Source organism: Ambystoma mexicanum, chromosome 6q, assembly GCF_040938575.1.
Source record: "Ambystoma mexicanum isolate Mex_15411 chromosome 6q, UKY_AmexF1_1, whole genome shotgun sequence".
NCBI lineage: Eukaryota > Metazoa > Chordata > Amphibia > Caudata > Ambystomatidae > Ambystoma > Ambystoma mexicanum.
Window position 1 is genome coordinate 655,628,898 of NC_090937.1, and position 20,659 is coordinate 655,649,556.

General features: G+C 47.5%; 1 protein-coding gene across 11 annotated transcripts in view; it reads right to left on the reverse strand.

Moving 5' to 3' along the window:
- BLTP1 (bridge-like lipid transfer protein family member 1) overlaps window positions 1-20,659 on the reverse strand; it is a 2,946,455-nt gene that overhangs the window by 2,049,588 nt on the left and 876,208 nt on the right. For all 11 annotated transcript variants that reach the window (XM_069631149.1, XM_069631145.1, XM_069631146.1 and 8 more), the window contains exons 26-27: window positions 9,170-9,420; window positions 8,448-8,706 (exon numbers count right to left, since the gene is read on the reverse strand). In XM_069631149.1, coding sequence (XP_069487250.1) covers window positions 8,448-8,706; window positions 9,170-9,420 — 510 coding nt within the window. The remainder of the gene's footprint in view (window positions 1-8,447; window positions 8,707-9,169; window positions 9,421-20,659) is intronic.

The window sequence follows — 20,659 nt, forward strand, 5'->3', positions numbered from 1 at the left end:
AACCACATCCTTCTGCATCGGTATCCCCGTTTTAGCCACGGGGCGTAGAGTGAGGACCTCGGCCGGGACCCCCGCCTCTGGTTGTTCGACCTCTGGTTGAGGAAGCCCCAAGTACTCTGCCAAGCCTGCGAGCCATTCGTGGTAGGCCTTGGCTGATGACGGTGTGTCAGGGTCCTCTTCCTCATCCATGTCCGGCTTGTCCGGAGCAGGTGAAGCAAGTGCTGGGCACTGAGAGCTGTGGCGTGGTGACCAGAGCCAGAGGCTGGTGTAAAACCTCCTGAACTGTAGCAGGCAGGGGAGCCGGAATTGAAGGAGCCGGCAAGGCCAGCAGGAGCTGCACCGGGGCCTGCGGTGCTGGAGCCATAGCAGGAATGACTATATGTACAGGGAGAGGGGCCGGAGGGAGCATGTCCCTGATAACATCCCAGAGGATGGCCCCCATCTGAGGAGATCTCATGAGATTGAGGAAGTTTTCAAAGAACCTGTCCTCACAGGCCGGTGGAGTGGCAGGTGATGTTGATGGGGTAGCGGGCGGCTGCTGGGGCCGGTGCGTACTCTGTCTAGTCGGTTGTGGGATAAATCTGCCCTGCGATGTGATGCATAAGCCGAGGCCACGTATCTGATTGACACCAGTCAAACCTTGTAACTTGTTCTTCCACCTGCTCCATTCACAGGGGCGGTATCGGACGAGTGGTTATTTTGTCTGGCCATGTGCCAAAGTCGTGGTGCTTGGCTCAGTGGGCCCGGCCTCCTCCAGGACCAAGACATTCAAGGTGACATTTTGGTGGGAGTAAAAAGTGAGGCAGAGCACGACATGGGGGTCCACAAAGTCTTACTGAGACTGGAGGGAGTAGGGCTGACTGTGAAAAGAGAATAATGTCAATTTAAGGTGCACCAAGTATCATATTTAGGGCATGTTTTGACAAAGGAGGGACTGTAGACCCGTCTTGAAATGGTGGCTGCAATCTTTAAGGTGAAAACCCTGGAAAGTAAGGATGAATTCAGATCATTCCACGGGTTGATTGAATATTATGCAAAGTTTTTGAGGAATTTAGCAGCCAAGTGTGCATTGTTACGGGATCTTCTCAAGGTGAAGAAGGTGTTTGTGTCGGGAGAAAAAACCTTCAAACGTGTGGAAGTAGCCAATACACCTATGCTCTACAGGTCTGAGCCTGCTGCCAAAACGTTTGTAATAGTAGATGCATGTACACGAGGAATGAGGGCAGTGTTGAGTCAAATGAGAGGAAGTGTGTAAGTGCCAATAGCGTTTGCATCAAGGGCTCTAACAGAAACAGAGGGAAAATACCATAGATAGAGAGGCTTTAACATGTTATTGGGCATCAACATATTTCAGGACATTTATATGGGGTGTTTGGTGTATGATCATTAGTGATCACAACCCACTGATGCATATATTTACTACAAGAGATTCTGGATTGGCAACTCGGAGACTAGCGAGGTGGCTGGCAGCAATGCAAGTTTCTAACGTTATGGTGGAACACATTCTGGGGAGGTGTAACCCTGTTATGGATTGTTTGTCACGGTCACAGGTGGAGGGTTGGTGCACGATGAGGATATGAGTGAGGAATGGATTGTGCAGGTGGAGGCGACAGTAACAGGAATATTTAACAGGACAGTGTGGGTGGAGGAGATGAAAGCGGACGGGGATATGATGGATGCTATGCGGTAAAGGAATGAAAGGCAGAAGGGGCGAAGACGTCACCAGATTATAAGGTGACAGAAGAATTGAGCAGTTCTGATTCGGGGTTGGCGAGAGGAGAAAGGGTGATACCCTGTGCTGCTTTGAGGAAGGTGCTGACAAGGCTTGCTCATGATGGCCCCATGGGAACAAGTTCAACCAAGTGGGGATTGAGAGCTAAATTCTGGTGGCCTGGCATGGACACAATGGTAGAGGAGGAAGTGGGTGTGTGTCCCTTGTAGAATGAATGGCAAGACATTGAAGACAGCATCAAGAAGTGGGTAAGGTGGAAATACCCAACTGTTTGGGACAAAGTAGCAATTGACTTCATGGGGCCTATGAGGATCTTGGGACAAGAAAACAGTTATACTATTGCATTAGTGGACTATGCATGCAGATGGTTTGAAGTGGAGTTTGTGGAGAACATAACACGATATGTGATACGTTTTATGGAGAAGCTGTATGCGAGAAAGGGGTATCCTAAGATTGTTGTGTCAGACAACGGCGTACAGTTAGTATTGTGTTATTTGTCTAGTCATGGTATTAAGAATCACAGCATTGCATTGTACAATCCTAGAGCAAATGGTTTGGTGGAATGGGTAAATGGTATCATTAAAGAGACCATTCAATTGGCATATGCTAATAACATGGACTGGATGGTGGCGTAACGGGACACACCACAGATTACAACAGGTGTGTCATCTTTTGAGAAGATGAGAGGCAGGGCGATGAGATCCAGGGTGTATCCTCATTGGGTGGCTAAGGATGGTCAGAAGAGGGGAAGTGTGGTTGGCGAAGAGGAAGAGAAATGTTGTAGTGTACCTGTGAGGATAGGAGACATTTTTAGGGTGAAGAAGCCTTTTCTGGTACCAAAGGGATGTTCACGATATTATGATCCCATAAGGTTGCGAAGTGTGAGGAAGAGACACGTTGTGACAAATGATGGGAGGAGATGGAGTACGGACTGGGTGGCAGTTATGAGGAACATGGAAGCACCCAAACAAGCTATGGAAGGGAATGATGGCAGTTTGGCTGGGTGCCTGAATGATGAGTGTTGGAAGAAGGGAAGTGCTGTGTCGCGGCAGCAAGTAAAAGAAGAATGACAAGTACAAGAGGAAAGTGGGAGCGAGTGTGAAGCCGCTGAAGGGTGCACACATAGCATTGAGTGTGTAGGAATGACATGGATAACCAGGGTGTGGAGGAGCCCGCTGGCCGGGTGAGAAGACCGGTCAGCTATCATGACTATAAAATCTATGCATAGGTTCTAGATATTAACTGGCACACATTATATTTCATGTTTATCTTACCCTAGGGTATTTTCTTAGAATTGTTAGTGTACGTAAAATGTAACCATTATTTCACTGTTACCATGTCAGTACCTACATATAATGCATTGTATAGGGGGAACCATATAATGTGATAGCCTGTCTGCGCGGGATGGCATTCTGTTATAAAACATTCTGTGTTGGAATGCCCTCATGCGCAGTGGAAGTGACAGTTGGGAAGTTACCTGGAGCAGCATGGTGTTCTTGTGCTGCTGGGGTCCTGTATATTATTTAAATGCGGGAACAATATTCTTACTTTGCTCTTTTAATATTACAACAGTATTGCTCCATTTAACATTCATTGGCATCTTTCCAAGCTTCCTCTGACAAGGGGATTCACGTATGAATTCCAGACGCTATTCACAAACAGGTCATGTATGGCTCTGGCAACTTTAGCCCTGTTTTCTCGTAGGCAAGGAAACCCCATTAACAAATATGGGAAAATACATATCCCAGAAACTCAGGGAAACAATGTCTGACATTGGAACTCAGTACTGGATTTACAAATAACTAACTCATAGCAACCACTTGGGGGTACAGAAGGCTGTAGCCCATGAAAATCATAAAACAGTTGCCACCAACTACTGGAGCCACACAGCCAGCTGTGCAAAGAAACTTGCATTGGGAAACAAGAGTTCCTTGGGGCACCCTGACATCAGAGTCAGGAACAGAGTGCCCCGGCGCACAATTGATATTCACATCTCTCATGAGGGCACATATCAGGACTCTTTAGAGAAATGTCAAGTAAACCAGCCAGGAAAATTAAAAAATATACAAAGTGCCTTGCACCAGAGGCGTAGAAGGGAACGTTCGGTCTCAGTCGTAGAAAGGTTGCGTTCTCCAGACTCCAATTCAAGATAACAGAAAATGTAACTAACAATAATAATACTTGTTGATTTAATACCATTGAAAATATCAAGAAAAATATTCTTGCAAATAAACAACTGCTAAAAAAAAAAATATATCGGGCAAATGTAAAATTAGCAGTGCAGAATAATTTTTCATTTCAATGGATATTCTTTAACTTTTTCAAAGAACATGCCTTCCTCAAACTAGATCATTTAACCAGCTCCATACGACCGATCAGAAAATGTAAATCGACTGGCGGATAGAATGACAACATTTAAAACAGATCAGGCATTTGATGTGACCATAAGTTGGAGCAGTCTAATTGGTTGAGCCCGGCACGCCTCAAAAGGCTCACCTTTGTCAAGTAAGACATTGTGCGCTGTGTATATGGATAGTTGATGTGGTGCAAGGCTAGTTGCCTGCAACATGATTTTCTTTACCTCGGAGTTGGATGAATGTGTCAGTAAGGGAAAAAACAATAGAAACTTCCCAGGCGAATTACAAATGTAAACCTCTTGATGACCTGATGTTTTTACAAATAAAAAATAGAAGATTCCAGATTCCACATCCCTATTTGGCACAAAGTAAAAAAGGAATCTGAGGCATTTGCACACAGCAATTGTTGCTTGGGACATTTCTCTAAATTGATGCATCTGGATCCTGAGGCCACATGATGCATTCTAGAGCCAATAAATCGCTTACACAATGGCCTCCAAATCAAAATTGGACAATCAAAAGAAAAACAGTTCTCAAAAAAATTGTACAGTATTAGTTAAGAAGATCTGTACTGATGTGCTTGATATATTGGAATATCTGCAACTGCACATTTATCTCCCCTTAACTGCCGGGCTATTATGCAAGTCTATGCAAATAGGACAAGCCTACTCGTCTTCGGCACTTAAGGGTTGAAGGACATCATTTATGATCAAACCTGTGATGAATCAGATGTGATTATCCCAGAAACCCTAGCCTGGGAGCCTTCTCACGTGGCCAGGGAAAGGCAGACGTTTCCTGATCGTGACCCTGGAGGCGGTGTTCTGCAGGAGGATCACATGAGAGGGGAACCAGGTTAAAAAAACTGGAAGAAACCCTTTAATAACTTCCCTAGAGACTTTACGATCTTAACAGCCTATTCTAGAATTGAAAACTGTGAAGGAAATGGTAATCGGAACATTGGCGACTTCAAGTTCCACAATGTCCTAAGTACTGGTATGAGGAAGGGTGACTGCAAAACTGATGACTGGTCCAAAACTGCAAAGTGCAGTCTAGTGGTTAATTAGACTGAGCAGGACTTTTGAAAAAGTAAAGCCTACTCAGATGCAGGCCATTAGAACCAGAGTGTGGAGAAGCAGAGGAAGTTGCAGCAGCAGGAGTGGAAAACTGCAGACGCAGGAGCCACCGCTGTATCTGAAGCGGGTGCCAGGTGTCCTAGCAGGGTCTTCGTATTTGCAGATCGAAAGTGCAGAGGTCACGCAGCGGGAACCACTGGTCCGGAAGGCTTTCCCCATGTAGAGAGAGACTCTCCTGATTATGCATCTTGCTACGGTGGCCGGCGAGCACTAGAGGACGTTAGGACCGCGTTACGCTCACCTGGTCTCTGCGGAAGCTTTGGGGCAAGGTTGCAGCCCTCCCGGGGCCAGGTCGCTCTGGTCTGACTTCGCTCTCTGCACTTATGTGGTGACTGGTGGTAATAGGTGATGCTGCTCGGAACTGCTCCTGCATGGAGAATAGGGGGCGTGAGTATGCTAGTTTGTGCGCCTGATCCCTTTCCAGACACCTTCTCCCAAACCGTGGTACCCGTGGGATGCGCTGTCCCTGGAAAGCTCACCTGTTGATTAGTTTTGGCAAGCACTTCGTCCTGCTGTTTCTGGCAGGGGCGCTTGTATGATCTGGACCGAGTTCCTTCACTGGTCCCTTGCACGTGGTAGTTCAGTACTGCTGCGACTAAGCCACTATACTTCAGTTAAGTGTTCCTGTTTGCCTTTGTCTTTCCTCGTCTGTTTTTGTTGTATTGTAAAGTTTGTTGTCTTGTATTGCTGTCCGTTCTGCTTTTGATGTTTGCTCTTTTGCTTTCTTCCCTTGCAACTGATGTTGCCGGCCTGGCAGAAGTTGCGGAGCTCGAGGTGGTAACCAGAGGGAACGAGGAACGAAGCTGCAGCGGTACAGTAGCTGGTAAGTTGTTAACTAGGGGGCGCGCAGGGTTGAAATGCGGCGCGGCCTTAGGACGGATGTTCTAACCTTGTCTTTCTTCTTCTTCACAGGGTCTGAGTTTGTGGATGCAGAGCGTTGTGCTGCGGCATCGCGATCAAGATCACTGGATGTCAGAAGATGAGTCTGCAGATGTAGCGATGAAGCATCGGTTTCCTGGAGGTGAGTATGCAGGAGAAGGCCTGGTTTCAAAGGTAAGTAAACTGGTCCAAGTGGCGGTGAGCGTCACGATGCACGCGAGTGCACAGTACCGCGAAGCACCGGCCTTAAGGATGGAGCATTTTATATAGCTGAGCTTCTGAAGCCACCCCCCACCAGGTTAGCCTGCCTGCCACACCCGATGAGTCCGCACATGAGGATGTTATCTGGAATAAAGGCTTTCAGCTCCTGGAAAGTTCTTGTAAAATAAAAGCACTCCTGCACTGAAATAAAGTGAAAGCACTCCTGCACTGAAATAAAGTGTTCCTGCTAACATTTCTATATGAGCTTGGCGTCAAAGGCGCCAGGACTGAGTCCAGTTAGGGCCCCTGTGTTTATGGGTCCCAAAGGGACATAAGCGAGTCAAGTGACCCATTGCCCCCATCACTAGATGGTGTGGTTTTTGAGTTCTGTGGCCTGTGGCCATGACAGCCCGAGAAGAGCTCCTTTCCTGAGTGGCGAGAGCCTTGGCAAAATGACCAAAGCGGTCGGCCATACAGAAAGCAGCAGAAGAAGCAGAGATGTATGCAGCAGCAGATTGAGCAGAAGCGTATAAGGAATCCAGTGAGGTTACCGCTGCTTGGTAATCCCAAAACGCTCTGCGGTCCACCGTTTGCTAATTTTCCTTATTTTGAATACCGAACTAATGAGAGAGAAGCATATTTGCGCTATAACAACTTTGACATAGGACAAGAAAGGAATGTGACAATTACTATTATCAAAGCCGAGAATATTGTCAAACTAGAGAAAGAGCAATGTTAAATCAAAACAGAAACACATGGCTAAAGCCAAGAAAGAGCAATATTGAAACAAGCTAATCATAACCACCATTGTCAAAGTAAAGAGAGGGCAATACTGAAACAGGCTAACCATAACCACCATTGCCAAAACCAAGTGAGGGCAACACTGAAGCCAGCTTATTGTAACCATTATTGCGAGAGTAAAGAAGAGGCAATAGTTGAGGAAGACATCAATCAGCATTATCCAAGTCAAGGATGGGCCAGTGTAATACAGAATCATTGTCAGCAGTTGTTGATGTAAAAGTGGGAAAACAAGAGTGGCAGGAGAGAAGCCCCCCTGGTAGGAAGTATCAAAGAGGAGAGAAGAATAACCTGCATTGTCCGTGGCAAATACAACAGTGGAACAAAGACTCAGAAGACTTTTTAAAAGTTTTGAAGTAAACCCCACTACAGTACTTGTAGCAGTGTTAGGAGCTTCTGTCCTCACAGGCAAGGATACCTGCAAATGGACCTTTTAGTGGTAGTCCTGGCAGGTTAGTGGACCAGGAAGAAATCATTGAAGTACTGCATTGTGGTTGAAAGTTGTGAAGAATGATAACTGGCAAGACCACTAAAGTGTTTTGTGAATTGTTGTGGAATCATCCGGACAAAACTTTGTTGTTGATACAGAAGAATTGTGAAAGAGTTTTGTTTCTCAAGAAGAAGGATTGCGTTGAACTTTTATTGTGGTGGAATCATCATGACAAAATATTGTTGAGGACACAGAAGAATTGTGAAAGTAAATTTATTTTAAGAAGAAGAAACTGTGTTGAACTTTTGTCTATACTTGGAGATAAAGACTTTTCCACCTGATTGAACTTTTGCTTTTGGAGTAAGATGAACTTTATGATCAAAACTTGGTTACAAAAAGGAACTTTCTTATTTGAATGTTTGATTGAAATTCCTGCTTTTAATCAGGGGAAGGGGATACAACCAAGGTTACAAGCATACACAGTTATTAGGCTTAAGTTGAATATAACTTATTTCTGTTACATTCAAGTTGCCATTTGATCACCTTTATGAGTTTGATATAAGTGTGAGGGACAGATTCCTTTTATTAGAGTGTTTCCTTTAGTTATTTTGCTAGGCAGGGAAATCATATTTAGGTTAGGGATAGTGAGGCGTTTGTCGCACCTTTTTAAGTTCATAAAATGCTACTTGTGAAAACCCTTTACCAAGTTGCCTACATCACATTTCTGACCCCTCACAAACCGTAACAAGTCACAGGACATTTTGAACAACGTTACAACTCTTACCAAGATTGTACAATTTAGTTGGACAATCGGTGCCTGTGGTTCCAATGACTTGGCAGAAAAAACTACAGAATGGATATCAAGGAGAACTATGCAGCAATCATTATTAAACAAAGATAAAAAGGTCTACACTTACATGGCACTACCGTCTTCTGTTTTGACACCAGATATGTACTCCAAGCGCCCCAAATGATCATCGTTGACAGGGGAAGGGCTCTCCTTGTCCTCTCCAAGCAGGGGGAGGGCAGCACTTGAACTGCTATTGTCTTCAGAAGACGAAGATGAGCTATGACACCGTAAAGGAACTTGCAAGCTCAGAGGCTGATTCTTCCTCTCATTTTCCAGCCCTCCAGATCGCGAGTCCCAATCTTGTCTTTTTGTGCCGTTCAGTTTACCTAAAGCACAACAAACAAAATCAGCAAAGTAAAAACAATTGGGAAAGATGCCTAGAATTTGTATACAGGGTGACACCTGTGAAAAAATAGTAACATTTTAATAAACTGAGTATAGTGTTACTTGTTGGGTACAGACGTAGCAAAAACAAACTGCCAGAAACTGCTAAAAAAATTCCATACTTGAAAAAGATTACAAGACCCACATGATTTCTGATGCTGATGGCAATCAGAGAACTTGATGAATGAAGCATAATAAATGGGTTTGTTCAAGTAATGCTTACTGTCTTACACAGACATACATACTTTCTCTAGAAATGACTTAGCCCTCTGTATATAATGGGATTTAAGGGATCTACAAAAAACACTTGAAATACAACATTTGATTCATTTTTTTAATTTTGCACAGTTGATGCACTATGGGAAAAGACCAAGACGTAAAACCGTAAACAGGTTTCATATTTACCATCAATGCTCTTTGAAACATCTTTGGTAATGATCCATTCTCCTGGCTGAAGCAAGGATTGCCCATAGAACATATCCGAGTCTGAACTTGTAGTTGAAAAGGCAGAACTGCTGGAGGGTGTCAGCTCTTCGAGTCTGAAGAAGTCCAGACCTGTAACGATGCCGCCGAAGAACCTGCAGCCACCGAGACACCCACATTTGTTTTTGCTTCTCTTGTTCTTCACAGTATCCTCGGGCCACAAAAACCAGAGCCTAAAAACACAGATTGCAAAAAAGATGCAAAAAAGGCATGTCATGTACAAATAAGGATTATTAAACAACAGTAAACTGAAGTGCCAAAACAGTTTCAATAGTTATTTCTCAGGATCAACATAATCCATCAATAGTGCTATTTGTTGCTTTTTTAATTAGATATGCAGCCATTTTAAATTGAATGAAATTAAAAACAATGTAGAAACAGGTATAAGTTACGTAATGAGAATTTATTTAGGGGATCATAGAGTTTGGAAGGCACACAGCAGATTGGGAAATCTGTAAATTAATGACACGCATGAAAAAGCCTACATTACTGGCTGGCGATGTACTGCCCTTTGCTATGGAACATATTATAAATGAATATTTGAAACCACATTCTCAAATTGGCAAATTAAATATGCCAATTTCATTGCATTTTACGTTGTGTTCCATTGCATTGGTGAAGTCTCAAAAAAAGTTGCCAGACTAGTTTCTCGTCTGTTGCTCTCATAGACCTTTTCAACTAGAGTAGTGATTTCATCCTTATGGCTATATTAAGGTATATGCTATCAATTGCTTGCACTGCACTCTTTCACTAGGTTTCTAGCCCCATGGTGCTGCAGGAACTGACAATTATCCTAAAAACCATAGCATTTGGAGCTAATCAGCTAAAGAACATATGGGAGAAGCTACTATACGTGTCTGTGGTTTTGTGGCTGGAAGCATAGCTCAGGGGCAACAAGTTTGTCGGGAAGCAAGACAACGCACAGCCACACAGGTTTGAATCCTGGTCCCGTGCTTCGAGACAGGTCTCTGGTATTAAGCCCGTTATTAAAGATTAATTAATCAATTGTTTAAGGTGCTAACTTGCAAATATGTCTGGAGGTGAATAGCTTGAAATGGGCCAATGGTTTGTGTCAACACAGCTGCTCAATATCAGTTCTTAAGTCTCCCAACTCCAGAAGAAAGCAAAGCAGGTAAGGGGGTCTAAAGGCCGAAATCATTAAACACATTCTGTGTTAGCAAATACTGTATGTCTAGGTGTAACTAGTGATACAATACTCCTAACATATTGACAGTCACAATAATATCCTTTTAAAACTGTCACAGAGGGCCTCAAGAACACACCAATTCTGGAAGACAGTTCAAGGGTTATATTTTTAGAACAGTACAGGGACTCAAAGGCCGTCACTTTCGCTCTGATCTAGAGCGGGCCATTCCCCAACCCAGGTGTCCCTCAACCCCAGGTTTATCACTAGAGATCGGTAACCCCTACTATATATGAGGACTACTGTCGGACGAACAGTCATGGCTTAAAGGCAAACGCCTTCTCTATTCTACCTCCCTCTGGGAACAATCTAGATGGTCTCTGCTCAAAGTTCCCTAAGGTGGAATGATGTAAGGGTTCATGCCCTGAAGACACTTGGGCATCACTTGGTCTTTTTCTTTCAGCGCCCTGATGTTCCTCTCCCTCTACGTTTCTGTCACTCCTCATTTCCTCCTCCTACTCTCCTTCCTACTAACTCCACCCACCATCTCTCCTCTCTCTCCCTCCTTCACACTTCCTTTTCTATCCCTCCAATGCTCCGCTCTCTACCTACCGCCACCTTCTGATCTTCCTACTCCACACCAATACAACTCTCCACACACAAATAATACTCTTCCCCCCTCCACATTACTGCTACTCTCACTCCACCCATACCTTATCCCAAAATGATCCTCCTTTCACTTCCCCCGTGACATTCTCATTCACTCACTACTCCCTCTCTAATCATCTCACTGAATCACCTTACAAGCACACTCAAAGTACAACTTTCTCCAACCAACCAACACCTCACATTGCACACTCCTTCAGCAATTCATCTTCACGCTCCTCTGCTCCATCCTTCCTCTGCCTGGTCTCTTGGCCCACCTGCTTCTCCCTTGATCTCACCCAAATAACCAAATCTTCTGTTCCTGCCCCTCCTTTTATCTTCTCCATCCATTCACTCTCTTCCTTTGTTGGTTCCCTGGGCCAACGGCTAACTGTCCTTTCCTTGAAGAGGCGTTACAAGCAAGAAACCATACAGAAGGGGTCTTAAGCTTTACCCCTTTCTTGTAAACGGGTCGGCCGGTCTCTGGCAATGGCAGCCTGTTAGGCAGAATCACATGCAGTAACCTTTGGGAACCCTACACACAATTAAGGCTACACGTTTAAGTACAATTTCACCTTTGGTACAAGCCTGTACTACACAGTAATGTCTTAATTGGGGGTAGTGTTCCCAAAGGGAACACTACACACAATGAATTACATGTTAATTGCACAATTAATCGCATGTGATTCTGCCTAACACTGTTGGCATGCTCTGAGATAAATGTGGATTGCATTACATTGATTATTGATATACTTTTTGTCCAAAGGAAACCATCCTGTAGGTTTGGTTTTGCCAAGGTAAAGTGTAGTTATTGTATTTAACACAAGAAGCAACACCATGGCCTGCTTTAGGCCTGAGGACTTCTCTTATGATGCAATGGAAACTGTGGTCACAATGTGTAAAGAGAAGGGCTTCAATTTTAAAGGAAGTAAGCTTGTCTTATTACAAAGGTAATGGGACCATATGATTGGTTTCAGTGAACCTGTGTCCACTTCTAACAATATTGCTGGGAGTGAAGATGATGAGGGTTCAGACAGCTGTCCAAACTCCTCAGAGGAGGAATACGAGGGTTCTGATGAGGAGGATGTTAGTTCACCCCCTGTCCATCTCCTGCCTCTACCATACTGCCTACCATGTGCTCTGTGATATCTAAGCAACTGGATATAAGAAAATACCTGTGGAAAAACAATTTGGAAATGTGGGAAATGGGAAAGAATCTTAACATGGACCCCTCTTCTTTTTCCAGGTCTTCTGTGTCTGCAGCTTCCAGGTTTCCAGAATTGGTGACTTAGTATGATATGTAGTGTGACATTGTTGTATGGCTGAAAGCTTTTGACCTCACTTGTAAAATGTTTGGTCTGTGTGAGAGTGATAGAATACTCTGGGTTCTTTTTAGACTTCCCAAGAGAGACTACCAAGTGTTCTTGGATTTGCATGAAGTAGAAAGAAGTAACTGGGATAGGGTAAAATAAGCTCTCATAGTTAGATATAAGAATAAAGCTTATCGGGGGCGTGGCTACATGGCCACGTAGGAGGTGGTGTTTCCCGAAAGCTCTTGTTGATCCGGCCATTATCCTGATATTAAGTGCATCTAAAGCTGGCAGGGAAGCCTCATGCAACGCTAAAGGACGTGTGAATGCATGGGGCATGCAGTGCATGCAAGCTCACGGACGCCCGAGAAGTTGGAAGCGGATTGTGAACGTTTGAAGTCCGGGGGCCCTTCATTACAGGACCCCAAGATGGCGGCTTAGGACAAAGGAAGCCTGTGGCAGAGCGGCGTGAGCGGCGATCCGCCACCCAGCTGGCAGCATTGGACCGCGAGAAGGCGAACAGTAGAGCCGCAGCCCTGCACAGCGCTGCCGCGTACGAGAGCCCCTGTGCCAGATACAGACAGGGCAAGGGAAATGAAACTAGACACACGGCGCCCACGCCGGAGCTCCCCGTAATGGTGGTTGTGGAAGGGCGAGCCTCAGGAGAGCGCGGGCTGCGCTGCCCGCACAACGGATACCTGGGTGTGGGGACCGCAGTGCTTGCATGAACTGAGAAGGCTGCGGGCTGTGGATCACTGAAGAGTTAAGAGGCGCGAGGCGGACGGCACTCAGAAAGCAGACACAGCGCGAGCCGAGGGAAGGACAGAACGGATACATTGTACGCTTCGCGAGCAGATACAGTGGCAAGCGGAAAGCGGCCCTGGACAGCGCGAGCTGCAGAAGAGAAACTGATCACTGCAAGGAGGTAGGCTGCTCGCGTATGCAACCCAGCCCAGTGATAATATATTGGAAAATAGTCGTGGGCACTGGAAGAGGAGCGAGATACGCTCACAAAGTATGGACACACTGGCATTGCGAGGGAGGGCATCAACCACAACAACTTGGGCAGCTGGACTGCATAGTGCCGGTGCAGGGAAGTTAACCCCTTGGGAATCCTGACTCGCCCCAGAAACTCGCCCCAGAAACTGACAAACGTGGGGATGCGGGCTGCTCACGGTTGCAAAACAGCCCATTGTCAGTAGTTCGGGAACTTCGCCATACTGCCTGCACAACAATACGCTAGGTACGACTGGACAAACAGCCATAGGCGCATTGGCAGAGGAGCGGGATACGCCCATAAGACATACACACATCAGGATTGCACCGCAAGTCGTCAGAAGCTGGGCGGGAGGACCATATGGTGCCTGGGTGGACACGCTAACCCTTTGAGGATCCTGACCCACCCCCGAGAAGGACAAATGTGAGGGGGTAGGCTGGGCACGAAGCGGATTACAAAGCGTGGCACGCAAATAGCCACGAAAAAAGGCCGCAGCAACGAGCCGCCATGACGACATGAGTGAGCGGCAATGGCGCCTCTGCGCGAAACTGTAGCGAGCCCTAGGAACCCTGCAGCAGGCGCTGGCCATGTCGCACTCTTAAGAACGATGGAAGACGCAGCTGTATAGGAGAGGCTGCTGGCAGTCGGGCGAACACATCATAGCCCCCAACAAAGAGCAGGCACCACACAGACTATAGCGGAGAAGGAGGTCAGAGAATATAGCTCGGGGGCAGCGAGCAACACTGGAGAGGCACCAAGGTGACGCCTAAAACACTCAAGACAACGAGCGGCGAGACAGGCGCACAGCTGGACAGCTGAGGGGGGGTCGTGACCAAACGGACATTTGAGTTGGGGGAAGCACGAAAGGCTTCCGCCCAATCGCCTTAGCAGGATGTCCTCCAAAGTGGTTAGACCTAGGATCAAGCAGCCCATGATGGAGGCCTATGCCAAGTCGCCCCTGGGCGCGGAGGGGGGCAAAAGTAAGGAGACCCCCGTGGCGGAGGCACCGGGTACGATCCAGGCGGTGTTGGCAGTGATTGCTGACTTAAAAGTGGCCTGGGAGACGAAATTGGGCCTTGCTATGAAAGAGCTGCAGGAGGGCCTGGGCCCTAAAATCGGAGCGGTCCAGGAGGAGGTGAACCTGCTGCGACAAGATGTGCGGACGATTGCAGAGCGCACTGGGGCCTTGGAGAAGGAGCTGGCCCCGACTACGGAGGCGTGTGCCGCGCATGCGAAGGAGCTCCATGCCCTCGTGCAACGGGTGGGCAATCTGGAGGCCAGAGCAGAGCAAGCAGAGGGTCGTGCCAGGCGTAATAACATCCGTATAGTGGGTCTACCGGAAGGAATGGAAGGGTCAAACCCCACAGAATACATGGAAACCTTGCTTTTACAGGAGATAACAGGCGGGCTGCTGACCCAGGGGTTCGCGGTCGAAAGAGCGCACAGGGCCCTGACAAGGAGACCAGCCCCAGGAGCCCCTCCGCGGCCGATGATTGCAAAGATCCTAAACTATCGGGATCGAGAGAAGATTCTCAAATTTTTCCGGAGGGGAGGAACGGTTGAGAGGGGGTCAGCAAAAATCACGGCGTACCCGGACTATACGCTGCTTGTATAGCGTAGCAGGATGAACTTTGGGTCGGTTAAAAGAAGGCTGAGAGAAGCAGGCCTTCGTTACATGTTGCTTTATCCAGCCAAGTTGAAGGTGTTTTATAAGAACAGATCTCTTTTCTTCGAGACGCCAGCAGAGGCAATGGATTGGCTGGACATGCAGGGCCGACCTCAGGAACCGGATGTCCAACTGGAAGCTGCTGGAGATAAGTAGGATGACGCTGCGGCACCAGGGGAGACACAGCTAAGACATTGGGACTTGAATATAGAGTTGTACTATGCTGGTGGGGAGTGAGTCATGGTGTCAGCCGGTTGGATCCATTGGATGCACTTCTCCTAAAACAGATGATAGGGAGCTCCTGGGGGCACCCCCTGATCCCAATAGTTGTATATTTCATTCGGTCACTGTTAGATTGGTGACGCCCCGCGGGGTCCTAGTCCTTGTATACGAGACAGGACCAGACGCGGGTGGGCCTGAGATCCAGGGATGGAGCTGGGCATTTGTTGGGGAAGGGTAGGGTAGGATGGGCGGAGGGGTTGGATTGTGTGCTGTGGTGTGTAGTTGGGAAACAGGGAGGGGGGGAATTGTTGGGAATGGGAAAGGGGAGAGCCGGTACAAGGATCATTAGAGGGAGCATTCAGGGGAGAGGGGAGTTGGGAACAGACCGAATAGATGGCATCGGGTAATCTCCGCATAGTGACCTGGAATGTACGGGGCCTCAATAGTTATCTGAAATGAAATAAAGTAATGCTGTACTTAAAAAGGATGCGCATTGACATAGCCCTGCTGCAGGAGACTCACCTCACCCGGGAGAAGTTGGAGGTGGTCAAGAGGAAATGGAGGGGTAATGTGGTGGGTGCCACGTACTCCGCGTACGCTAGAGGGGTTATCACCTGGGTGGCGCCGCATGTGCCGTTTCAGGCGCTTAGCTCAACGGTACACCCGGAGGGCAGAATGGCGACGGTAACAGGGCTCCTGGAAAATAGGAAAGTGCATATCATGAATCTGTACGCCCCCAACCACGATACCGCTGCTTATTTTAGGTCCCTTTATGGTAAACTTGGCCCCCTGGCTGGGGGTGCGATGGTGTGGGGGGGGGGACCTCAACTGCACCCTGAATCCCAGAGTGGATAGGTCCATTGATAAGACCGGGAAAATGTTGTCGGCGGCCAAAGCGCTTGGGGCATTGTTGGGAGACATTGGCCTGGAGGATGTGTGGAGAAGGCTGCATCCCACGGATAAGCAGTACTCGCACTATGCAGCGCCACATGACTTGTACACGAGGCTAGATTATGTGTTTGTGTCGGCTGAGATAATGAAAGAAATGGTGGGAGCGGAATACAAAGCCCGGGTATTATCTGACCATTCGCCTCTGGTGGTAGAATGGCGACACCAACCCCCCAGGCCCCGGATCCCAACGTGGAGACTTAGGACAGAGGGCAGCGTACTTTCTGTGGGGACGCTGTGGGAGGCCTTTAAGGTGGTGGTGCGAGGAGAAGCTATTTCCAAATCTAAAGGGCTCCAGGGGGGTATCGAAAGGGAACTTCAGGACACGGAAAGGGAGCTAGAGAGCCTCGCACAACAAGAGGAAGCCGCCCATGATAATAGAGCAAAGGTAAGGGACCTTCAGTTAGCCGGCAGTGCACTCTGGGATCGACTGTGTAGATTAAACTACAAGAAATATACGAAGCGGTTAGACGCTGGGGGAGACAAGCCTGGCAGACTGCTGGCCTGGCTGTACAGGAGCGAGACCCCCCCGGTCAGTGATCAATGAGGTTAGGGGGGAGGGAGGTTACATCCGCAATACCCAGGAAGGGGTGTACGAGGAGTTCCTCAAATTTTATAAACACTTGTATGAGGACACTGGGGAGGATATGTGCCAAGATATACTGGACACATTAGAGGACAGTGGGCTGCCCACTCTAGACGAACTAGAACGTGGGGAGTTGGACGCCCCCATCACCTCGGACGAGCTGGAGGTGGTGATCCGCAATCTCCCCACGTGCAAGGCGCCGGGGTCAGATGGGTTGCCCAGTGAGTTTTACAAGACATACAAGCAGGAGCTGCTTCAGCCACTGCTTGCCATGTTCAACGAGGCCTATGAGCAGGGGGAACTTCCATTGTCCCTCCGCGAGGCCGTGATCTTCCAACTACTGAAACCAGGTAAACCGGCCGCGGAGTGCGGGTCCTATAGACCTTTGTCCATGCTCAATCAGGACAGCAAGATACTCACGGCAGTGCTGGCTAATAGGTTGAAGAGGGTGATCGGTAAACTGATACACCCAGATCAGACGGGCTACGCCCCAGACAGAAACTTCACTGATAACCATAGAAGGCTACACCACATTATTGATCAAGATGCGGACACGGGCGAGCTAGCCATCGTGTCGCTAGACGCTGTCAAAGCCTTTGATTCGGTGCGGTGGCCTTGGCTCAAAGCGGCCCTAAAGGGATACGGCATGGGACCTGGATACATCAGGTGGGTCCAGTTGTTGTATAGCACCCCGATGGCTAGAATCAAAACAGGAGCCATAGTTTCAGATGTCTGGCAACTCAACAGGGGGACCAGGCAGGGTTGCCCCTGGTCACCCATGTTATACATACTTGCACTAGAGCCGTTGGCGATATACCTGCGGCAACAGTATGGGGAGGTGGGCATCAGCACAGTGAGCGGTAGACATCTGATATCACTGTACGCGGATGATATGCTCCTTTACCTGCGCTATCCGGAAGAGAACCTGCAGTATGTACTGGAGGTGCTGGACCGCTACGCCACTCTCTCAGGCATATCAGTGAACCCTAGAAAATCTAGTATGTTTCCCCTGGGCAGATATAAGAATGTCCTGTTAGAGAGGCTGCCTATCCTGCCAATACCATGGCAGACGGAAACATTTAGGTATTTGGGAGTAAGTATCTATCACAAGATTGAGGCGGAACACAAACATAACACAGAGAGAGCCGTAGAAGGGGTCAAGAACAGCATGGTATTTTGGTCTAGATTGCCCCTGTCCATGATGGGGAGGGCGGCCTTGCTTAAAATGGTGTTCCTGCCCAGACTCTTGCATTTTTTTGTGAATGTTCTGTTTTTGATTCCCAGGAGCCTATTTGTGAAACTCCATAGCATGTGCAGGGGTTTCGTGTGGGGTAACTCTAGAAACAGGGTGGCCCTGTGGAAAATTCAGAACCCGTGCGATAAGGGGGGCATAGGCCTGCCAAACTTTGAACTCTACTATCTGGCGGGGCAGCTGCTGTATGTGGCCAGGTGGCTGTCGGCTGAGGATTCGGCCGAAGCTAGGCTTTTGCGGGAAGACTCTGCCCCATACTTCCTGAGGGAAGTGGTATGGTTACAAAAGGATAAACTGTTGGGAAGGGGGCGGCTATTGAGGCTGGGATGGGAGGTCTGGCACAGAACATGGAGAATGATGGGGGACATGGAGCCGCTCTCCCAGCAGGCCCCATTGGTGACGTTGTGTGGTAACGACTCTCAACTATTTGAGTCAGTCCGTAGATATTGGGAATCGGTGGGCCTGGCCACCCTTGGGGACATATGGCAGGAAGGAGAGGTACTGGACTTCCAGAGGCTGCAAGATGAGACAGGGGTGCACAGAGGCCAATTTATAACCTACGCTAGGCTTGTGAAACGGGTTAGAGAGAGATGGCCTGAGACGGCATTGGCTGGTGATCCTGATGCTTCCTTGGAAACCATATATGATGTTTCAGAGGGCGGGCACGAAATATCGAGAATATACGAGCTCCTGAGAGCGAAGGCTGGGAAGGAGCTCCTCCAACTGAGACAGGATTGGGAGGAGGAGGTGGGTGGACCCATGACGTACGGGCAGTGGGAGAGGGCCTATAGAGATACCATAAAAAGGTGTTCCGGAACGCGAGACTCCAACAACTCCAGCTTATGTTACTCACAGGGCTTATCTGACTCCCCAGAAGATTGCAAAGTTTGGAGGCTCGGTTAGGCAGAAATGCCCCAGGTGTGGGGAGGTGGAAGCGGGGCTACTACACATGTTTTGGGCCTGCCCAGAAGTGCGCAGATTTTGGGAGGAGGTTAAAATGAAACTGGCTGGAGGGGGAGTGGTGTTGGACGTCGGATCAGCGTGGTCATGTATGCTTGGGATTTTTCCCAGACCCCGGGACTTAAAGCACACAATTCAATGAAACTATGAACTCAGCCCTTGATCACATAGCACCGCTCAAATTACAGACTAGTAAACCGAAAAAACATCTCAACTCATGGTTCACCCCCCACCTAAAAAATCTCAGGTTAACCAAAAGAAAACTAGAATCCAAATGGAGACTTACTCCTACAGTAGAAAACAAACTAAACCTTGCAAAGATATCATCCCAATACAAAAAAGATATCCTACTAGCCAAACAGGAAACATACAATACCAGAATATTCCAATCTAAATCAAGTGTCAGAGAACTGTTCAGTATCTTGAAAGAGCTGGAAACACCCATCATTCCCCAAGAAAACTGCACCAAGGACAAAAAATGGTGCTCTGACATTCAGTTAGCCCTTACCAACAAAGTAGTCAACCTACAAACTAAAATCGCCTTCAAAAAAGCATCTCTCACACCTCAGGACGCTCTAACCCCAGCACCCCTACTTAAATCTAAACAAATAACACGTTTCTGCTTCTCCAAGGTATCTACCATTGAAGTTGAAAAAGTGATCCTGGGACTTAAACCATCCTACTTTAAAGGTGACCAATGCCCTGCCCAATTAATTAAAGATGCTGCGAGAGAACTATCGCCATTCATAACTAAACTCATCAACTCATCCTTCACTACCGGCATTGTACCGAAAAATCTTAAAGAGTCATGGGTTCTGCCACTCCTAAAGAAGCAAACCCTCGACCCTGCCACTCCCACCAATTTTAGGCCTATCACGACTGTGCCCTTTCTTCTAAAAATTTTAGACAAAGTGGCATACATGCAAATACAAAATTTCCTTGAATCCAACCACCTGCTCGGAACCCGCCAATCTGGATTCCGTCCCCAGCATGGAACAGAGACTGCCCTTATCGATCTCAAGGCCCAAATAGATCAATGTAGGGACAATAGCCAAGCAGCCTTACTCCTCTTGCTAGACCTCTTAGCAGCGTTCGATTTAGTCGACCATACAGTCTTATGCAGCCACCTAGACTCTGCTGCTCACTTCTCTAAAGAGGCCATATTATGGATCAAATCCTTCCTGAATAACCGCACCATGAGCGTCTTCTCTCCATCAGCCTCAGCTGACCCGATCCCTATAACGTGCGGTGTACCCCAGGGATCTTGTGTATCACCAACCCTCTATAACATATTCACAAAGCCGCTCTTTGACGAAATGGATCATCTGGGTATCGTCTACACCAACTATGCAGACGATACCCAGATCCTCCTTCCGCTTTCAGGAGATTACGTCGTGGATCTGGCTTTAGTGAATAAAATTTACAGCATCGTTCAGGCATGGATGGCCACACACGGCTTATGCCTGAACGACGACAAAACTGAGCTCATAATCCTAGGCACCCCGACATATATAACTAAACTTAACACTGACTATGCCAGCTTCATTATCGATGGGAACAATATCAAAGTAGCAAAGGCAGTCAAGACCCTAGGCTTTTACCTTGACGCCACCTTAAACTTTGGCAAACAAGTCAACTCCCTAGCCTCTTCTACAGCATATACTTGCAAACTTATTAGAGCC